Source organism: Porcisia hertigi, chromosome 9 (genome assembly GCF_017918235.1).
Source record: "Porcisia hertigi strain C119 chromosome 9, whole genome shotgun sequence".
In the NCBI taxonomy this organism is placed as follows: Eukaryota; Euglenozoa; class Kinetoplastea; order Trypanosomatida; family Trypanosomatidae; genus Porcisia; species Porcisia hertigi.
The window spans coordinates 157,322-174,647 of record NC_090568.1 but is presented as its reverse complement, the minus strand read 5'-3'; the positions used below and the strand labels follow the sequence as shown (position 1 = coordinate 174,647).

The following is a 17,326-nucleotide window of genomic DNA, read 5'->3' as shown; positions in this document are numbered from 1 at the left end:
GCCAGGCCCCGATTTATATAGGGAGGTACCGGTGAGGTGTGCTTGTGCACGTGTGTGTGTGTGTGTATGTATGTAGGCGCTGCCGTTGTTGGGAAAGCGCATCGGCACGACAGCCGCGTTTCCTTCAACATTTTGGCATGGGTATGTGCATGGGTCAGGGAGAGCAACAGAGGGAGGACGGTGAGTGGTGGTGAAGATATATTTTTGGGATGACGCCTCCTCCCTCCTCCCCCCTCCACTCCACTCAGGCGCAAACCGCCAGCTGTAAGGGGGTGTGTGTGTGTGTGTGCACATGTGGAAGGGTTCGAGGTGGCAGGGGTTCGAGCGCTGCCCGGCTTACCTCTGTTTTTTTTTCTTCTCCCCCTCATTTCTTCTGTAATGTGTATTTGCGTGTTTCACTGGCGGTACGACTTGCATCTTGTCGAGGGCGACACTTCACGAGCTGTTCACCGATTTTGCTGCGCGAGTGCACGTGTGGAGAAGGTATCAACAGCGGGGGCGCCGAGGCGGCGCTCACTCATGCACAGCACAGAGCCCCTCCTCCCCCTCTTTCCCTCCCTTTGCCATGCCACCAACCCCGTCAGCCATCACAATCCTCTTCGCTTCCTCCGGGCATACATCGTAAGAGGCGCTCGCACGATGGTGTCATGAGGGATGCCTCATTGCGCCCTTCATGGAGCCCTGTACGTGTAGGGGAGATGGGGTGGCTGCTGCTGCTGCTGCGGCGGCGGCGGCGGCGCACACTCGCCATGTTCTGGGGGGGGGGAGGGGAGAGAGGCGACATGTCTAAAGTGCGAGAAAACGCTCACGGAGCTTGCGTTGCAGCACCACTGCATCCGGGAAGTCAGGGTTTTCTTCCAGCACCCGCATCACCATCCGATACGATAACTCAAGCTCCCCTTCCTGGAAGGAGATGGCCGCGGTGTTATAGAGTGCCTCTGTCAGCCCCGGCGCCGCAAGCACCGCTGTTTCCAGGAGGCGACGCCCAGTCTTCTCCTTCTTTTTTTCATAGGCCAACACTGCCAGATTGTTGAGCGCTTCCGCGTGCGTGGGGTCTGCACCGACAGCAAGACGGAAGGCGCGCTCAGCAAAGGTTGTGTTGCCCATTCCAATTCCCACGTGCCCAACGTTATACCAAACGTCTGCGCGCTGACCGTCTTCCCGGCAAAGGGTCAGTGCACGGGACAGGCAGCGGAGGCTAAGCTCCATCTGGAACGTGTAGAAAGCGCAGAGCCCCATGTTCGTCCACACCTCCGCCGTGTGTACGCCCATCTGCAGCAGGCGTCTGTAGTAGCGCAATGCCAGCTCCGGTTGATTGCGCTCATAGAAAAGATGCGCGCCAATGCAGGCGATGGCCTCGATGTTGCTGCTGTCGAGCTGTAGCACGTGGTTGTACAGGCTGAAGGCCGTGCTGGACTCATGCAGCTCGTCGCGCAGACGCGCGCAGCAAAGGACGACGTGATGGTCGACAGGGTTCTCCTCAAGCGCCGCTTCATACAACTCCAGCGCTGTCAAGGGCTGGTCCATCTTGAGGTACACCTTGCCGAGGTGCATGATCACACTTGTATTGTAGTTTGCGAAGGCACGGCGCTGCTGGAAGCTGCTACCCACACCTCCACCGACTGGCAATGACGCTGAACTCTTTGCTAAGACTCTTGCCCCGGCGCTGCCGTTGCTTGGCCCATCGAAAAGGGCAGCTTTGAGGTACTTCTCTGCCTCCCGCAGTAGTCCCAACTGATAGTTTGACTTGGCCAGGCGCGCCTTCCACCACCAGTCACTTGCGTTTGAGATGCCCACTTGCTCCTGTGCCGCAGTGCCCATGGGGAGGACCGGTGGAGGCCCATCGACTTCTTTTCTACCCCCCATCGGCAGTTGGGCAGCCGCGCCAGGGGCCATTGGCAGCGGAATCGAAGGCATGGTCACTGTCTTTGCCGGACGAAGAGCTGCTGTGCAGAGCTCCAAGGCCATCTTGGGCTTGTGTTCAACGTAGAGTAGGTAGTCGCACAGCAGCTTTGCCACCATTGGCTTCTGTTGTGCGTAGCGCTCAAGGTTGAGAGCCTGCACATCGATGTGGGGTCCGCCGGGTACGGACTGTAGGGACGCGGTGCCAAGGCGAATAAATCGGCCAGTCACAGGGCGTACCGCCGTGCCGCCCGGACCGCCACAGATGGACCCGGGCCGGTTGTGCAGCGTGCCAGGTCGTGCGTAGCCGTACCGGCTACTCACTGGCCGTCCACTGCCCGTGGCCGTTCCAAGGCGACCAGTGCGACCAGAGGCGCCAGCAGCCGTACCGCCACCTGCTGTGCCCTGCCGTGCCGTCCGCAGAGACGTGTTGGGTCTATGCGACGTGCTCACAACAGCTTGCTCGCCCTCCATGAGCACGTCATCGACGCCATCGTCCTCAATCTCCGCATCGTCGTACCAGCTTTGCAGGACCATTGCCTTTGTTTGAATGAACCACATGCTCTCATCCATAACGCCGGCGCCAGCGCGGTTTGCAGAGGCGGGTACGGTAAGGTAGCGCGTGGAGATTTGAATGCACTGCTCCAGCTTTCGCCTACGCAGGAGACTGAGGGCGTAGTAGGCCGGGTCCATTCCAGGTGGCAGCTCTGGGGTCTCGGATGCAGCGAGACTCTCCATGGTTCACTTTTGTGTAGCGCAGGATGCGCCAAGGTGGTAGGGAAGAGGGAAGGGGTGATAGGGGGGGGGGGGAGGGGGGGGGGGGGGCGGAGGGGGGGGGGGTCGGCCGGTCGGTAGAGGTGCACCAGCCCACAGTGAAATACTGTTACAGCGACACAATGTGCACACACGCATATATACACACCCACACAAACGGAGAGATGTAAATATGTGTGTGTGTGTATGTGTGTGTGCGTGAGCTGGAGGGAGGGAGGGGGAAGCCTGCAGAGAAACTACGGACTGGAAGAGGAGTGCGCAACAATGCTCCCCTCTAGCAGAATGTTATCGCACTGTCGCTTGCTTGCTAGTGTCGTTGGTTCCAGGGGGGGGGGTGCGCGAAGCGATGTGCTTCTAGGTGGTGGTGGTGGTGGTGGTGGGAGAAGGAGGAGGTTTGGTGTGGTGTACGATACAAGAGCACATGAGGGGGGGGGGTCATGATGAGACGTGGCGGAGAGGTGGTGCACAAAAAATGTCGGTGAGCCACATCTAGTTCCGGGGGCTTTCTCCATGGACATCCCCCCCAGCGAGACCGGAGAAGAAGCACAGAGGCCCAATGAAGACCCTTCCCTCCCACGTGGTAGTGCAGAGTAGTCTCCTTCTGTTTTTTTTTTAACCTGTGGTGCCGTGAGAGGGGAGGGGGTGTGTGATGCATCGATCACAGAGTCTTTTTTTCTTTCTGCGGGCAAAAGGGAAGAAAAGGGAGAGGGGGGAGGGAGGGAGGGATGGGGGTGAGAAAAGGCGTGTGATTGGTGTGTGTGTGCTCTGTGTGTGTGTGCCCTGTGTGTGTAACCACACAGAGCATACACAACGGAAGAGAGAAGAGAGGTGCCCCCTTCCTCCCTCTCTCTCTCGAAAAAAAAAACGGGGGTAGCACTCGTGGGGCTGCAGGCGACGGAAAATACGACCAACAACAACACAACTGAAAACAAAAATCGAGCTGCCCATTTTGAGTGAGGAGTGAGGAGTGTGTGTGAGAGAGAAGGGGGGAGAGGGGGGGAGGAGGAGGACGGAGATGATCGAGCAGCGATCTGTAATCTACGTTGTGTGTTTTGTAGCAGAGCGTGAAACATAGTTCGGCTCTGTCCCCTTCGTTTTTCTCCCTTTCTTTTTCTGCACTGTGCGTCGTGCCCCGGACACACACACCCACACACACACACATATATATATATATATGCCTCTATCTAGTGTTTGGTGACATCTTACTAAATCTCCTCGGGCTCGAACATCTCTGCGATCTTGCTTCGGCATACTGGGCAAGTGGGGCACGACGGAGCACACAGTCGGCACATTACCTTGTGCTTGCAGGGCAACAGTATCACCGTGGGGACGTGATCCATGCACACGATGCAGTTCTCTTGTTTGCTCTGGATCTCGTCATGTACGTGCTGCAGGTACTCGACCATGTCTCGCTCCAGCAGACGCAGGCGGGAGAGCTTGTAGCCCTGCGCATCCTTCGGGAACAGGACGTACTCCTGGGAGAGGTGATTCAGGATTTCTTGCCTCAAGCGGCGTTCCATCTCGTCGTTCTCACCTTCCATCATCTCGTCAGTGGTGCTGCACGTCATGAAGGGAGCGAAGGCTGCCAAAGCGGGGCCACCAGCGTTGTAGGCTGGAGCATTGCTACCGCCACCACTACGATCACCGGGCGAACGAGGCGAGATGCTTCGTTGTCTCTGCTGCTGCTGGCGGCTTCCTGACACTGAGGTGTAGACGTCTACACATTGACCCGCTGTGTCCGGTATCACGCGCGACGCTGGTCCGTCCTCGCGTGGGTTGCGATTGTAGTCGCGCGTCATCACAGTTCCTTGTGCGAAACGATTGTTGCCGTTGCTCCCAACAGCACTTGCACTGCCATCCGTGTTAACCGTTAGGCCGTTGCTCCCGCCTTCGCACGGCGTGGCGGGATTGTGCATGAGGAGTGTATCACTGCTGGCTGCGAGCAGACGGCCTTCCTGCAAGCTTTCAACGAGGCTATGGCGGCGTGGTCGAGCCGACCCGCGGGCGGAGAGACCTCTCTGTTGCTGCTGCTGCTGCTGCATCGGTTGCGCATGCGCTATATTCCCGACCGCGCCGACGACCCCAGCTCTACCATGTGTCGTCAGCAACTCACTAACGCTAGCGCCGGCAGACCAGTTGGCGCGGTGTCGGTTCACTTCGAGCGGATGCAAGCGGACAGTCACCTCTATTAGTTCTTGCACAGTCGGCAGCCGCAGTGTTGGCTCATTGCGAACCATATGTAGCCACTCGCGGAATTCCCCCTCGGCCATGCCGCTATTGCTGACGCTGTTCAGCTGATACTGAACACCGTTGATGGCGGCGAGTGGCGGTGGCAGCTCAAGCATGAGATACACGTTCGTGGTCTGGGTTGGGTTGGTCGAGAAGCCGCTGTAGGGCTCTCCGGAAGTTGTGCTATGAATACGTGCCACCATATATCCCTCGCTACGTGTGGGCATCTCTAGCAACACCCGCACAAATGCACCGGCGAGGATGCGACTTGAGTTGCTATTCTCGATCACGTGGATGGCAGTGTTGCGGCTCACCTGCGCCCGTTTTGCCGCCTCGAAGAGGTGACTGTCTTCTTCAGCAATCATCTGATCGTAATGATGGAACCCCTTTTTTTGGGTGTGTGTATATATGTATATATCTGTGTGTGTTTTTTTTCGTACAAGAACGAAAGAAAGAGAGAGAGAGCAGAACAGCGGGGGTGAGGTGGTGTGGGTGGGTGGGAAGAAAAGAATGATAAAGTGTGTGTGTGTGTGTGTTTGTTGGGAGGGAGAGGGAGAGAGAGAGGGCTCTCTCCCCTCCTGGTGATGTGCGCACGCGCGGTGGCCTTCTTGCTTGTGCGTCTGTGGCTTTCCACCTTTTTTTTTCCAGGTATAGTAACGAGGTGATTTGGGGGGGTGGGTGGTGGTGGGGTGGGGCTTATTCGGTAGTGTGTGTGTGTGTGATGTGCACAAACGTGTTACTCCCTTACTAGATGAAGTGAATGTGGTTCGTGCGGGGATTGGGGGGGGGAGGGGGTGGGTGGGTGGGTAAGCCGGGACAACAACAACAAGAGACACCAAACAAACGAGCAGAAGAAATGTAAAAAAAAACACAAAAAACAATTCTAGACACATAACACGCTCACGCGCACGCAAAGGTGTATCAGAGGTGTCCCCTCCTGCGCACACTCCCTCCTCCTCCCCCCCTTCCTCTTTCCTCCCCTCTTCCACGGTCTGCGATAACAAAGGCAACCCGAATAGTTGATCATCAATAATAAAACCACCACCCACTGAAGGAGGAGTCCAGTACGATGCCCTCTTTTTACATCTACACACGCACACAAATATATATATATATATATATATATATATATATGTTATGTGCATGTTTTTTTTTCTTTTTTCAAGAGTAGGGAGAGTGGGAAGAAAGGCGGTTTAGTGTACATGTGTGTGTGCGAGGAGTAAAAAAAACAGAAGAAGAGGACGATACCTGCTCCTGGATGATAAAGAGGGGGTCAAGTGTGGTGGTGGTGGTGGGGGGGGAGGGAGGGAAGAGGCTGGCTGTGTGTGTGTGGCGCCACCCGACATTCCACTACCCCCCCCCCTCCCTCCAACACAAATCTGTCAACAACGGTCTCGTGGCATGTATTGGCATGCCTTGCGTGGCTCACGTTTGGAAAACGGGACGACCCCACATGGGCAGAGACGGGGCCGGTATCATCACAGGTGGGAAGCCACTCTGCACCACTGGTGACCTCGACCTATTCGCCTGCTTTGTCACACCCCCATCGTTCTCGGACCGGTAGGGACGCATCAGGACTGATGGCGGATGTGGCGTTTGTAGCGTGACGCCGCTGTAGCGGCACATCGCTGCGGTGTCACGGGCTCTTGCACCGTCGAGGTCTGCGCGATCAGCATCCTTGGCCCCCAACCCACCTCGCGCACGTGCTGCTATCTGGCTGCAGCAAGGGGATTGTTGCGCCGTATCGTCGAGGTCGATCCACGGTGGTGTGTCACCTGAGGCCGGGGCGCCGGTCTCGTTCTTGTTGAGGTAACTGCTGTACCTCGTGTGCTTCTGCCTTTGCATCGTGTGCACCCTAGAACTCGCGCTTGCCGCTGCCGTCGCCGTGTACGGTCGTTGCCCCCTTGGCGGGGTGTTGCGAAAAGGTTTGGCAGTAGAAGGTCGCAGTCTACCACCTTGGGTTGCCCCTGACTCACCTCTATAGACAGGGGTGGCTTGGGTGTGCGGGGACCATGGGTGTACGCGCGGCAGTCCACCCGCCTCCTCCATCGCCACAAAGTACGTTGATGCGTACTTGTAGTCACCCACACGAGGAGGACGATGCATGTTTGGGTTGCCGTGGTGGGTGGCAGCTACTGCTGCTGCAGCAGCATTGCCGCGCTTCGGCAACGCTGTGCTCGCACTGCCGTTCTGCTGACTACCATCCCCCAGAATGGGCATACGCGTGAACACATTGACTACTGCCCCGTCTGGTCGGATCGTGTCGAGAGAGAGCGCTGTGGAGCTGCTGCTGCTGCTGCTGCTGTGATTGCTGAGGCCGCGCATAATCTGCGAGTGGTGTTGTTGGTGCCTCTCCTTGTGGTGTACTTGACGTGATCCAGTGAAATCAGCGGCGTTTCTGCCGCCGAGGTTGGCCCACGTTGTCAAGTCTTCAAAGATGCCACGTTCGCCGGAGGGCTCTTCTAGGGCGGCTTGAGAAGGGGCGGCATTTGCTCGCCCACTGTTGCCGTGTTTCATGGGGTCGTTCATGATGTTTGTCGTGGACGCCGGGCGCGCGTCTGCCACGACGCTACCGTGCGTCTGAAAGGCCGTCACCGCTGTGAAGGAACGGCCGCGGCTCCTTGTAAGCTCGCCTTGGTGAGGTTTCGGGATGGTCGTGCTGAGGTCTCTGCCCGCCGTCAGCGCTCCGTCCTCGCCGCCCACAGCGCGTGCCACGGCTCCCGGATTCAACAAAAAGGACATGAGGGAGAGGGTGGCAGGGGATGAGGTTGTTGTGGGTCCGGGGGGGTGTCTCAATGGCCTCCCTCCGCCGTCACCGCCGTGCGCCTTGAGTGCCGCGTTCAACTGCATCGCGGCCAGCACGTGTGGCGGCGGCCGCAGGCGTCGCTCCATCGCATCGAGGTACTGCTGTTGAATGCCGGTGATGCTGCCCGGCCGACAAAGTCGCAGCCACCCGATCACAGCTCGTGCGGTGAAGCCGTAGTGGCGCATCATATAGACGGCCAGCATGGTGCCCGTGCGGCCCAGACCTGCAAGGCAGTGTACCGCTACCGCACCTTTCTCACCCGGCATCAGGCTGTACGTGTTTCGCTTCTGCGGAGCGTTCGCTTGGGCAGAGTCTAGGCGTCGTGGGGGTAGGGGCTGCGCCGATGGGAGAGCCGCCGTCCACGCCTCCGGCATGCCGCGGCACGTGCCGGAGTGCATGAGCGAACACGGCTGCAGCACTGGGCCCTGTTGGCGGCTTCCATCCATTGCCGAGGGGGCTCTCCTGGATGGGCTGGCCGACTGGGATTTCATTTTTTGTTTCGTGGGTGTCTTTGATGCCGATGGCACGGTCCACCATTCCCGCAGCGAGACCGGTGCGACGGCCTCACCAAAATGTTCTTCCACCACCTTCAGGAAGCGCAGCAGCACCGAGTCGTTTGGTACGCTGCCGTCGGCGTACGGCAGGTCAACGTGTCGTATGCCCTGCCGCAGGAGAGGTGACGGGTCGTAGAGGTTATCGTTCAGGCGTACCACAAGCCGCACACCCAGTGGTCGGAGTCTTCGCGCGAAGATCTCAGCAGTGCGTGCGGTTTGACTGTCCTGTGGAGAGCTCATGGCCAGAAGGCGACGAGGAACCACCCAGCTATAATCTTGTTGCCTGCCTTCCAAGAAGGCTGCTAGGTCAAACGTGGACACGTTCACGAGTCCGAGAGCCACGCCCTGCTCGAGCCCGGCCCATACGTCGATCAAGGAGAGAGGATAGTTCGACACACCCTGGCTTGCGTCGCGGTAGGCGAGAAAGCCGGGGTAGATGTTGACAAACCCATGATACCACGTTGATGCGGCCGTCCAGCCGAGACACAATACGCAGAAGGCACCGACAAGGCACGCAGTATTTACTCGCTCCTGCGCGTTAAGGCTGGCGCATACCACGACTGGACGCGCGGTTGTTCCCGGAGTCGAGCTGAGGGACGAAGAGCTGGAGACAGTCGGGACGGGGTTCAGGGAGCACGCCTGCATCGATTTGTCTTCTTCTGTTCCGCTCTGTTCTGTGGGGGCAGGGGAGGCGGTCTTTGAGCGCGTTGTGTGGCCCAAAGGTCCTCCTGCATCCGCATTGGATGCGGGGGAGGCGCACACGTCGAATCCCGTTACATCCCGCAACAGCTCGCAGAGACGCCGCGCGAAGTGCACGCAGCAGCCCATGTCTAGTGGGCCAAAGTCGGCGAAGAAGGGGCGGTAAAGGTAGGGCGGAACCCCTCGCAGCGACACAAAGACAGCGTCCTGCCCCACGGCCGCCCTGGCGGTTGGGATGGCGCCCTTATCAGACTGTTCGTGGTGGGCCTCCACCACACTACTGACAAACGGATTCTCTTTGAAGTAGAAGTCATGGACGGCTTCCATGGCCAGCGACGTCGCCATGGCTGCCGCTGTCGTTCGAGGCTTCGGGTCCACCGGGGATGAAAAAGTTGTGCCCGTATCGGCTGTCTCAACATCGACGGCCGGAGAGGAGAGGCATTCGCCTGTTGACGCAAAGTACAGGAGACCCGGAAGAATAGCGATGGCCTGTCGCGTGTCCAGCAGGCGCTGTAGCGTCAGCAGCGTGGATGGTGTGGATGTAGCCTCAGCGATTGCGGCTGGCGCAATATCCAAAGGTTGAGGCGGCATCATGCAGCCGAAGATACACCACCGCTCCCCAAATATACCTCTCTCTCTGTGTGTGTGTGAATACGAGGGCAGGCGTAGAGGAGTGTGTATATTCACCCACGTCCACGACTACGCCGCCAACGCACGCACACACACACACACAAAAAAAAATAGAACACAGCGCTATAGCTCGAGAACCTCAACGTTAAAAGACAAGTCCTGTACGCTCGGCCTGAAAGAATACTCGTTGATCGTCTGCGTCTCTCAGATTGCACGTGGGTTTTTAGCGTGTCTGTGAAGTCCCTCTCTCAGCCCCCTTTTTTATTTCTATTCTTTTTTTTTTCTGAGAGAGAGCCACCAGCGCGACAGGGCCAGGAATGAGAAATATGGCGGCGGCAGGGGTGGGGTGCACGGAGGCGTTCGATGGGCGGAAGAGCACGGTCGAGGAGTTTGAGTATTCAGAGAGAAAAAATCGAATATTTGTGGGGTCCCGTCGTACATCCACCACGCGACCCCACAAACCAAAGACATTTGCAACGTGAGAGATTCGCCCCCCCGCCCCCCCCCCTTCCCATCAACGTAAGGGAGATGAGCGAGACAGAGACGTGTAGATACACCAATATGCGTGTAGCAGAAACCACTGCTACTTGGTGCTTCCCTACAGACGTCACTTTCTCGGACATCCAGACGCCGAGCATCGGCAACCTGCATCGAGGGAGAGCGGGATGGAGGGAGGAGGAAGGGGAGAGGGGGGAGGGGAGAAGCGCGTCTCCCTGTTTGGTCGAGGTTCTCCTCTACTTTTATGCGTGTATCGGCTTTTTTTTTTTAGCTCTAGTTGTTCTCACTGACAGGTTGAGAACACAAACACACACGGAGGGGGGGGGGGTTAGAGTAGTGTGAGGGGAACGCCTCTCCCTCGGAGTGAGGACAGAAACGAAGCGGCTGTACGTGTGCGTGTGGCCTCCACTTTGCTTTCCCCTTTCCCTCTCCCTCTCCTCACCCCCTTCTTCGGGTTAAATCAGGCAAAACGGACACCCACACCCACACCCACCGACACACACACACACACACACGGGAGGAGCGGGCGAATAGAGGGGAGGGATGGGGAGGGGGGGGGGGCGAGAAAAGGTATGATGATGATGGTTGATACACGTAGGCATCTCTCTATGTAAACCGCTCCATCCTCTAGCGGTGACGAGCAAAGGAACAACAACAACATCACACACACACACACACACACACAGAGTAAGACAGACACAAACACGCTAACGTACATCTAGCAGAATAACGGACACTTGTTTCCCTCTCATATATACACAAGCGCACGAGATCACATCACGGCAATGTATCCTCGCCACCATGAGAGCAAGACGGCATCCCCGTGAGCACGTGTGTATGTGTGTATGTGCGAGGTGGTCATGCCATCGCGGACAACGCGCCTTCTCAAGCACTGAGTTATAGATGCATAGACTCCACGACAAATAAAGTCTCCCTCCCCCTCTTCCCCCCCGCCCCCCCCCAGAGCTCAGAAGAGATCAACACAATACACTGGAAAATAACACTTGGTTACTAGAGAAAGAGCAAAAAAAAGAAAACAACGACAAACTATGGCCAATCGCAGGGAACGAAGGAACGCTCGTCGGGCGTACGCCAAATCGCAGTGCTTGATAACGGTACGCTGTCGTGGAGAGGACATAAAACGAGTGCCAGGAATGTGGCCCATCAGTCCTACATGATCGGCGGCGGGCGCAGCGTGGTGCGGTTGTCGGGGTAGCCGGGTGCCTGGCGCGCCTCGGGGTAGTACTTGAGCACGTAGGGGTGCGTGGTCATCTGGCGCGCGTTGAGGCGCTTCTGGCGGTCGTAGTGAAGAAGTCCGTAGATGAGGTCGCACAGCAGGTCGTCGCGGATGACGTCGCGCACCGGCCGCGCGCGCGCGATGCGGGCAAGGTGCTTAGGGTCGGTGCAGGGCCGCAGCTGGCTGGCGGAGTTGTACAGCTGGCGCGCCTCCTCGGTGCCGCAGCGCGAGGCCCACTCGGACGGCAGGCGGCTGAGCGTCTTCTCCATGAGGTGGAGATGCTCGAGGTTGTCGTGTGTGTCGTAGAGCAGCTTGCCAGTGTAGAGCTCGTAGATGATGCAGCCCATGGACCACATGTCGGTGGAGTACATCCAGCCGAGGCCGAGAATGACCTCGGGGCTGCGGTAGTGGCGCGTGGAGACGATGGCGGTGCGGCTGTGGCGCTCGTCGCAGCAGCCACCGAGATCGCAGATGCGGACGCGGCACGGGTCGGGTGGCAGCTGGCGGTTGGTGGCGGGGTCGGTGGTGGTGTCGCTGGTCTCCATGAGGATGTTCTCAGGTTTGAGGTCTGTGTGCATGAGGTGCAGCTCGCTGTGGAAGTAGTCGAGCGCGATGCCGGTCTGGAAGACGATCTGCGCGAGATGGCGGTGGCTGAAGGGGCCGTGCTTCATGATCCAGTCGAGCAGGCATGGGCCGTACTTGGGCATCACGATACACATGTGGCCGCTGTCATTCTGGAAGTAGCGCTGGATCTTCATTAGCGGGAAGCGGTCGGAGGGGTCCGCCTGGCGCACCTTCTCCATGAACTGGATCTCTATCTTGGCGTCGCGCGTGTACTTGGGCACGTTGCGCACGATCTTCACCGCGCAGTATTCCTTGCGCTTGCGGTCCCACGACTCGACGACCTTGCCGAAGGTGCCCTCGCCGAGCAGCGACAGGATCTTGAAGCGCTGCGTCGACACGTCGATGTCCTCGCCGAGGACCACGTAAAAGTGGCCCTCCTCCATGTTCTGGTGCGGAAGCGCGTAGGTGACCTTCTTCTTCTTGGGTGGCGGCGCAACTTTCGGGACATCTTGAGGGTTCTGATCGGTCGTGATGGATGTCCCGTGGTCGCGTTTGCTGCCCGAGCGGCGGCCGGTTGCCTCCTCACTGTGGCTACTCGATGTAACTGCAGCAGTCGCCATCTTCCTGGGCACTGTCGCGCCGCTGCTGCTCGAGGCGAATGCCTGCCGGGTACCCGAGCCCATGACAGAGGCGGACGAGTTCACCTCTGGCTTGCGCAGGATCGGCGCCCCCGCTGTTGCTGCGTACACATTGTTGTTGATGTTCGTGATGGGTGCCAGGCGATTGTGTAGGAAGGCCATTATAAACGAATGGGGGTACTGTCAAGGGAGGGGCGGCGGGGCAACACTGGAGACAGAAGTAAAAGTGGTTTCATACACAAGGGCAGCGAAGGGAAAGGAATATATCTGGACGGTGCTCACGCGCGATGGGGGACGCGGGTTGACACAGAGGTGTGATCGGGTGGGTGCAACAGGCGGCAGTCGGGGAGGGGGAGATACAGTCGTCTAGTCGTAGAGGTGTAGTTAGCCCGAGAGGATGAATGGGGAGGAGTGGTGGTGGTGATGTGAGGCTCGAATCGGGAGTCCACAACTCGGCACCAATGTCTGCACTCTGTGAGGAGTTCAGGTGGGGAGGGGGAGAGGGATATCTATATACATATATTTGTGGTACCCCACTTCTGTGTTTGGTGTATGTCTGCACCACTCAACGCAGTGTGGTGCCAAGGGAGCGTGTGTGCGTGAGTGGGCGTGTACGTCTGAAGGCGAGCACACCAGGAGTGGGATCTTGTTGCGGTGGCGATGATAAATGGGGAGGGGTCGAAGGAGGGGGGGGGAGGGGAGGGGGGAAGCTGTCTGATCTAAGAAATCTAAGGGAAGGGGGGGTTGCTATTCGGTATATGCCTGTGTCCGAATATATGTAAATATATGCGTGCGTCTAGTGTGTGTGTGTGCGTAAGCATGTTTGACCCAGCAAAGAGGGAGATAGTAGAGAAGGGTGGAGTGGTTGAACAAGCAGTGGCAAGCTGCAGAGCACGGACGTTCAAAATCACAAAGCGTAAGCGTCAACATTCTTCGGGGTGGGGGTGGGGGGTGGAGGATGGGTGGGGAGGAACAGCAAGGCTGTTTCTTTCCGGTTTGAATATACCTATACACACATATACTAATATATATATATATATTAGCATATAAATTAGTATATATTTTAGAGATATATCTCCTACTTGCGGTGATACGACATTCCAAACGGATGATGGGGGGTGTGTTGTGGTTTATGTTGCCGAGGCCAGCACTCTTAACCCATGAAGACACACACACACACACACACACATACACACACGCACAGAAGGTGTACCCATGTATATGAGAAACTCAAGGAGTGGGGAGGGACAACTCACAGAAAATGCAAAGAGGGGTACTTGAGGACCAACATGCCGACAGCGCGTTATTGTTGCCTCTCCGCCGACTTTGGTCTATGTGCATAGGCCACACAATTTACAGCTTCACCATAGATGCGCAAGTGAAGGTCCACGAAGGTGGCCTCTAAACACACATACACACACACTCTTAGGGAAGATGCCCATGACCGGAGGAGAGGCACGCCCAAAACCCCGCCTGCAAAGACCGTACGTGGCCCCTCTGGTAGTCTTCTTCCCTGTAAAGGAGATCTGTTGTGTGTGTGTGTGTGCGTGTGTTTTACATGTTGTGCATATAAAAAAAATGAATTTTCTCCTTTTTTCACTTCAGTTTATGCATGTTCGTCTTTTGCAGGGGTCCCCCATGCGCCCCCGCGCCCTGCAGTCATCCCCTCCTTGCACAGAAGTATATCTGCACACACATATATATACATACATATATATATATTCAGACAGATGCACGCAGGTATGCAAACCCTTCTTCCTGTCTCTCCACCCCCCCCTCCTACCACCACCACTACACACACACACACACACACACATTGGCCTATCCACATCCACATATGCATTCCACAAATAAAAAGTATAGACTGGACAATGCACCCTTCACACACAGACACAGACGATGAGGGGGATATGGAGATGGGGGAAGGAAGGAGGGGGGTGCTGATAAGGTGGTGATGGGAATAACGGGGAGTTGGGAGGGGGACACACACATACACACACACACACACACACACACAGCGGGGAAAGGAATCAGAATACAGAGCCGATAGGCCAGTGGAAATCTATGAAGAGGAGGGAGAGAAAAAAAAACACAAAAAGGGGTCAACCATGCTTCAACACGAGAAAAGAAACGGAGAGAGAGAGAGAGAGAGAAGCGCTACTTGGAGCAATCACCACACTGACCCTTGGAATAGGTGTGGTGATGGGGGAGGTGGTGGTGGTGGTGGTGGTGGTGGCAGATCACGTTGACGTTCGAGCATTTGTACCACCAAAGACCAACCATATTGAGACACTCTAAGGTACACGAAAAATAATAAAAAGAAGCAGGCCTAGAGAAACGCATGTGCCTACACGAACATGCATGTGTACGACAGAAAAAAAAACGGGAGAGGCGAATACCCCATTTGGCATGGCATCCAACATCCTCGGCGAGAGTCCTCGATTATGTGTGTGTGTGTGTGTGTGTGTCTACGCTCCCTCCGTCCCCCTCCTTCCCGTCCTCCTCCCATTCCCCTTGATGACCCCCCCCCCGAAGAAAAACAAGACCAGAAATCATTCTTTACACTGAAGATCTGCTCGGCAGGGGTGTTGGTTGGGGGGGGGGGAGGGAGGGCATATGCAGGAGGAACACAGAAACAGAGAAAAGCGCTGCACCTAAGCAACCACTTGAAAGAGTCACCCACACACAGACACACACTCCTCTACTTCCTCTTTCTTATTTGCCTTCACCGGAGGTCCACAACGCCATCCCCTCGGGGTGCTGCTTGAAGGATCCCATCAGTCCTACATGATCGGCGGCGGGCGCAGCGTGGTGCGGTTGTCGGGGTAGCCGGGTGCCTGGCGCGCCTCGGGGTAGTACTTGAGCACGTAGGGGTGCGTGGTCATCTGGCGCGCGTTGAGGCGCTTCTGGCGGTCGTAGTGAAGAAGTCCGTAGATGAGGTCGCACAGCAGGTCGTCGCGGATGACGTCGCGCACCGGCCGCGCGCGCGCGATGCGGGCAAGGTGCTTAGGGTCGGTGCAGGGCCGCAGCTGGCTGGCGGAGTTGTACAGCTGGCGCGCCTCCTCGGTGCCGCAGCGCGAGGCCCACTCGGACGGCAGGCGGCTGAGCGTCTTCTCCATGAGGTGGAGATGCTCGAGGTTGTCGTGTGTGTCGTAGAGCAGCTTGCCAGTGTAGAGCTCGTAGATGATGCAGCCCATGGACCACATGTCGGTGGAGTACATCCAGCCGAGGCCGAGAATGACCTCGGGGCTGCGGTAGTGGCGCGTGGAGACGATGGCGGTGCGGCTGTGGCGCTCGTCGCAGCAGCCACCGAGATCGCAGATGCGGACGCGGCACGGGTCGGGTGGCAGCTGGCGGTTGGTGGCGGGGTCGGTGGTGGTGTCGCTGGTCTCCATGAGGATGTTCTCAGGCTTGAGGTCTGTGTGCATGAGGTGCAGCTCGCTGTGGAAGTAGTCGAGCGCGATGCCGGTCTGGAAGACGATCTGCGCGAGATGGCGGTGGCTGAAGGGGCCGTGCTTCATGATCCAGTCGAGCAGGCATGGGCCATACTTGGGCATCACGATACACATGTGGCCGCTGTCATTCTGGAAGTAGCGCTGGATCTTCATTAGCGGGAAGCGGTCGGAGGGGTCCGCCTGGCGCACCTTCTCCATGAACTGGATCTCTATCTTGGCGTCGCGCGTGTACTTGGGCACGTTGCGCACGATCTTCACCGCGCAGTATTCCTTGCGCTTGCGGTCCCACGACTCGACGACCTTGCCGAAGGTGCCCTCGCCGAGCAGCGACAGGATCTTGAAGCGCTGCGTCGACACGTCGATGTCCTCGCCGAGGACCACGTAAAAGTGGCCCTCCTCCATGTTCTGGTGCGGAAGCGCGTAGGTGACCTTCTTCTTCTTGGGTGGCGGCGCTACCACCTCCACCACCTGGTTCGGTGCCGTGTTTGGTAGCAACGTGCCATCGTGGCGCCGCTGCTGCACGTTGTCCGTCGCGGTGGCCTCATCAAAAGTGCGTTTGCTTCCCGAGCGCCGCGCGTCGCTTTGGCTGCGGGACATCTGTTTCACGTGATCCAGCGTTTTTTTTGATAGCGCCATGGTCCCGGGATTGGCGGCGTTCGCGTGCGTCTGAGAGTATGCGTGCAAGCCAGATCGGGCCACAGCCGCAGCTGCACTACCACCACTACCAGTCGCTGAGGAAGAGGAGTCCATCTTATCCACCTGTGGGCTGTCAGATCGATAGGATGCTCTAAAGGATATTCGTGCGTCTTGGTGAAGGTTCTGCTACGAACGCGTGGTAGAAAGGCTGGATAGAATGAAAAAGGGGGAGGAGGGAGAAGGGAGGGAGGGAGGAGGGAGGGGGGGACCGATCTAAGCGCAGAAAAGTGCACGGCAAAAAAAAAAATTAGGGCAATCCAGGGAGGGTTTGAAGGGGGAGGGAGGGGGAGGGGGTACAATAAAAGAGGGGGGGAGGGGGAGGGGTGAAGCGAAAGGGACGGTCTACGGTACAACACACCAATGCACACACACACACACACACACACACACACACACAGGGAGGCTTAGAAATAACAACAGGTGGGACGAGAAATGCTGCCTGTAGGGCTGTATGTCTGCGTGGAGGTGAGAGGAGCAGAGTCGATTGGTATGACAGGAATCAAACAACTACACGCTCGTCAGGTGCACAAATCATGAGAGTGAGAGTAGACACCACTTGTGCACGACAGAAAGGCTACGGGAGGTCGAGAGGGGTAGGTCGCACGTATGGGCGACTGGGGATTCGTTCGCTCGCTCAAGTGAGC

The 17,326-nt window shown here is 57.5% G+C and overlaps 5 protein-coding genes across 5 annotated transcripts; all 5 read right to left on the bottom strand.

Moving 5' to 3' along the window:
- Window positions 1-786: 786 nt before the first annotated feature.
- On the bottom strand, window positions 787-2,640 carry JKF63_06847 (uncharacterized protein; the record flags this gene model as incomplete). The annotated part of the gene is made up of 1 exon (XM_067902795.1): window positions 787-2,640. One exon carries the CDS (start codon window positions 2,638-2,640, stop codon window positions 787-789), a length of 1,854 nt encoding a protein of 617 aa, XP_067759154.1.
- Window positions 2,641-3,881: 1,241 nt separating this feature from the next.
- On the bottom strand, window positions 3,882-4,592 carry JKF63_06846 (uncharacterized protein; the record flags this gene model as incomplete). Its single annotated transcript, XM_067902794.1, has 1 exon — window positions 3,882-4,592. One exon carries the CDS (start codon window positions 4,590-4,592, stop codon window positions 3,882-3,884), a length of 711 nt encoding a protein of 236 aa, XP_067759153.1.
- Window positions 4,593-6,330: 1,738 nt separating this feature from the next.
- Window positions 6,331-9,555, bottom strand: JKF63_06845 (uncharacterized protein; the record flags this gene model as incomplete). Its single annotated transcript, XM_067902793.1, has 3 exons — window positions 6,331-7,207; window positions 7,238-9,342; window positions 9,388-9,555. The coding sequence occupies 3 exons, from the start codon at window positions 9,553-9,555 to the stop codon at window positions 6,331-6,333; spliced, it is 3,150 nt and encodes a 1,049-aa protein (XP_067759152.1).
- A 1,707-nt stretch (window positions 9,556-11,262) lies between these two features.
- JKF63_06844 (uncharacterized protein) lies at window positions 11,263-12,693 on the bottom strand (the record flags this gene model as incomplete). The annotated part of the gene is made up of 1 exon (XM_067902792.1): window positions 11,263-12,693. One exon carries the CDS (start codon window positions 12,691-12,693, stop codon window positions 11,263-11,265), a length of 1,431 nt encoding a protein of 476 aa, XP_067759151.1.
- Window positions 12,694-15,314: 2,621 nt separating this feature from the next.
- JKF63_06843 (uncharacterized protein) lies at window positions 15,315-16,736 on the bottom strand (the record flags this gene model as incomplete). The annotated part of the gene is made up of 1 exon (XM_067902791.1): window positions 15,315-16,736. The coding sequence occupies one exon, from the start codon at window positions 16,734-16,736 to the stop codon at window positions 15,315-15,317; it is 1,422 nt and encodes a 473-aa protein (XP_067759150.1).
- Window positions 16,737-17,326: the final 590 nt, after the last annotated feature.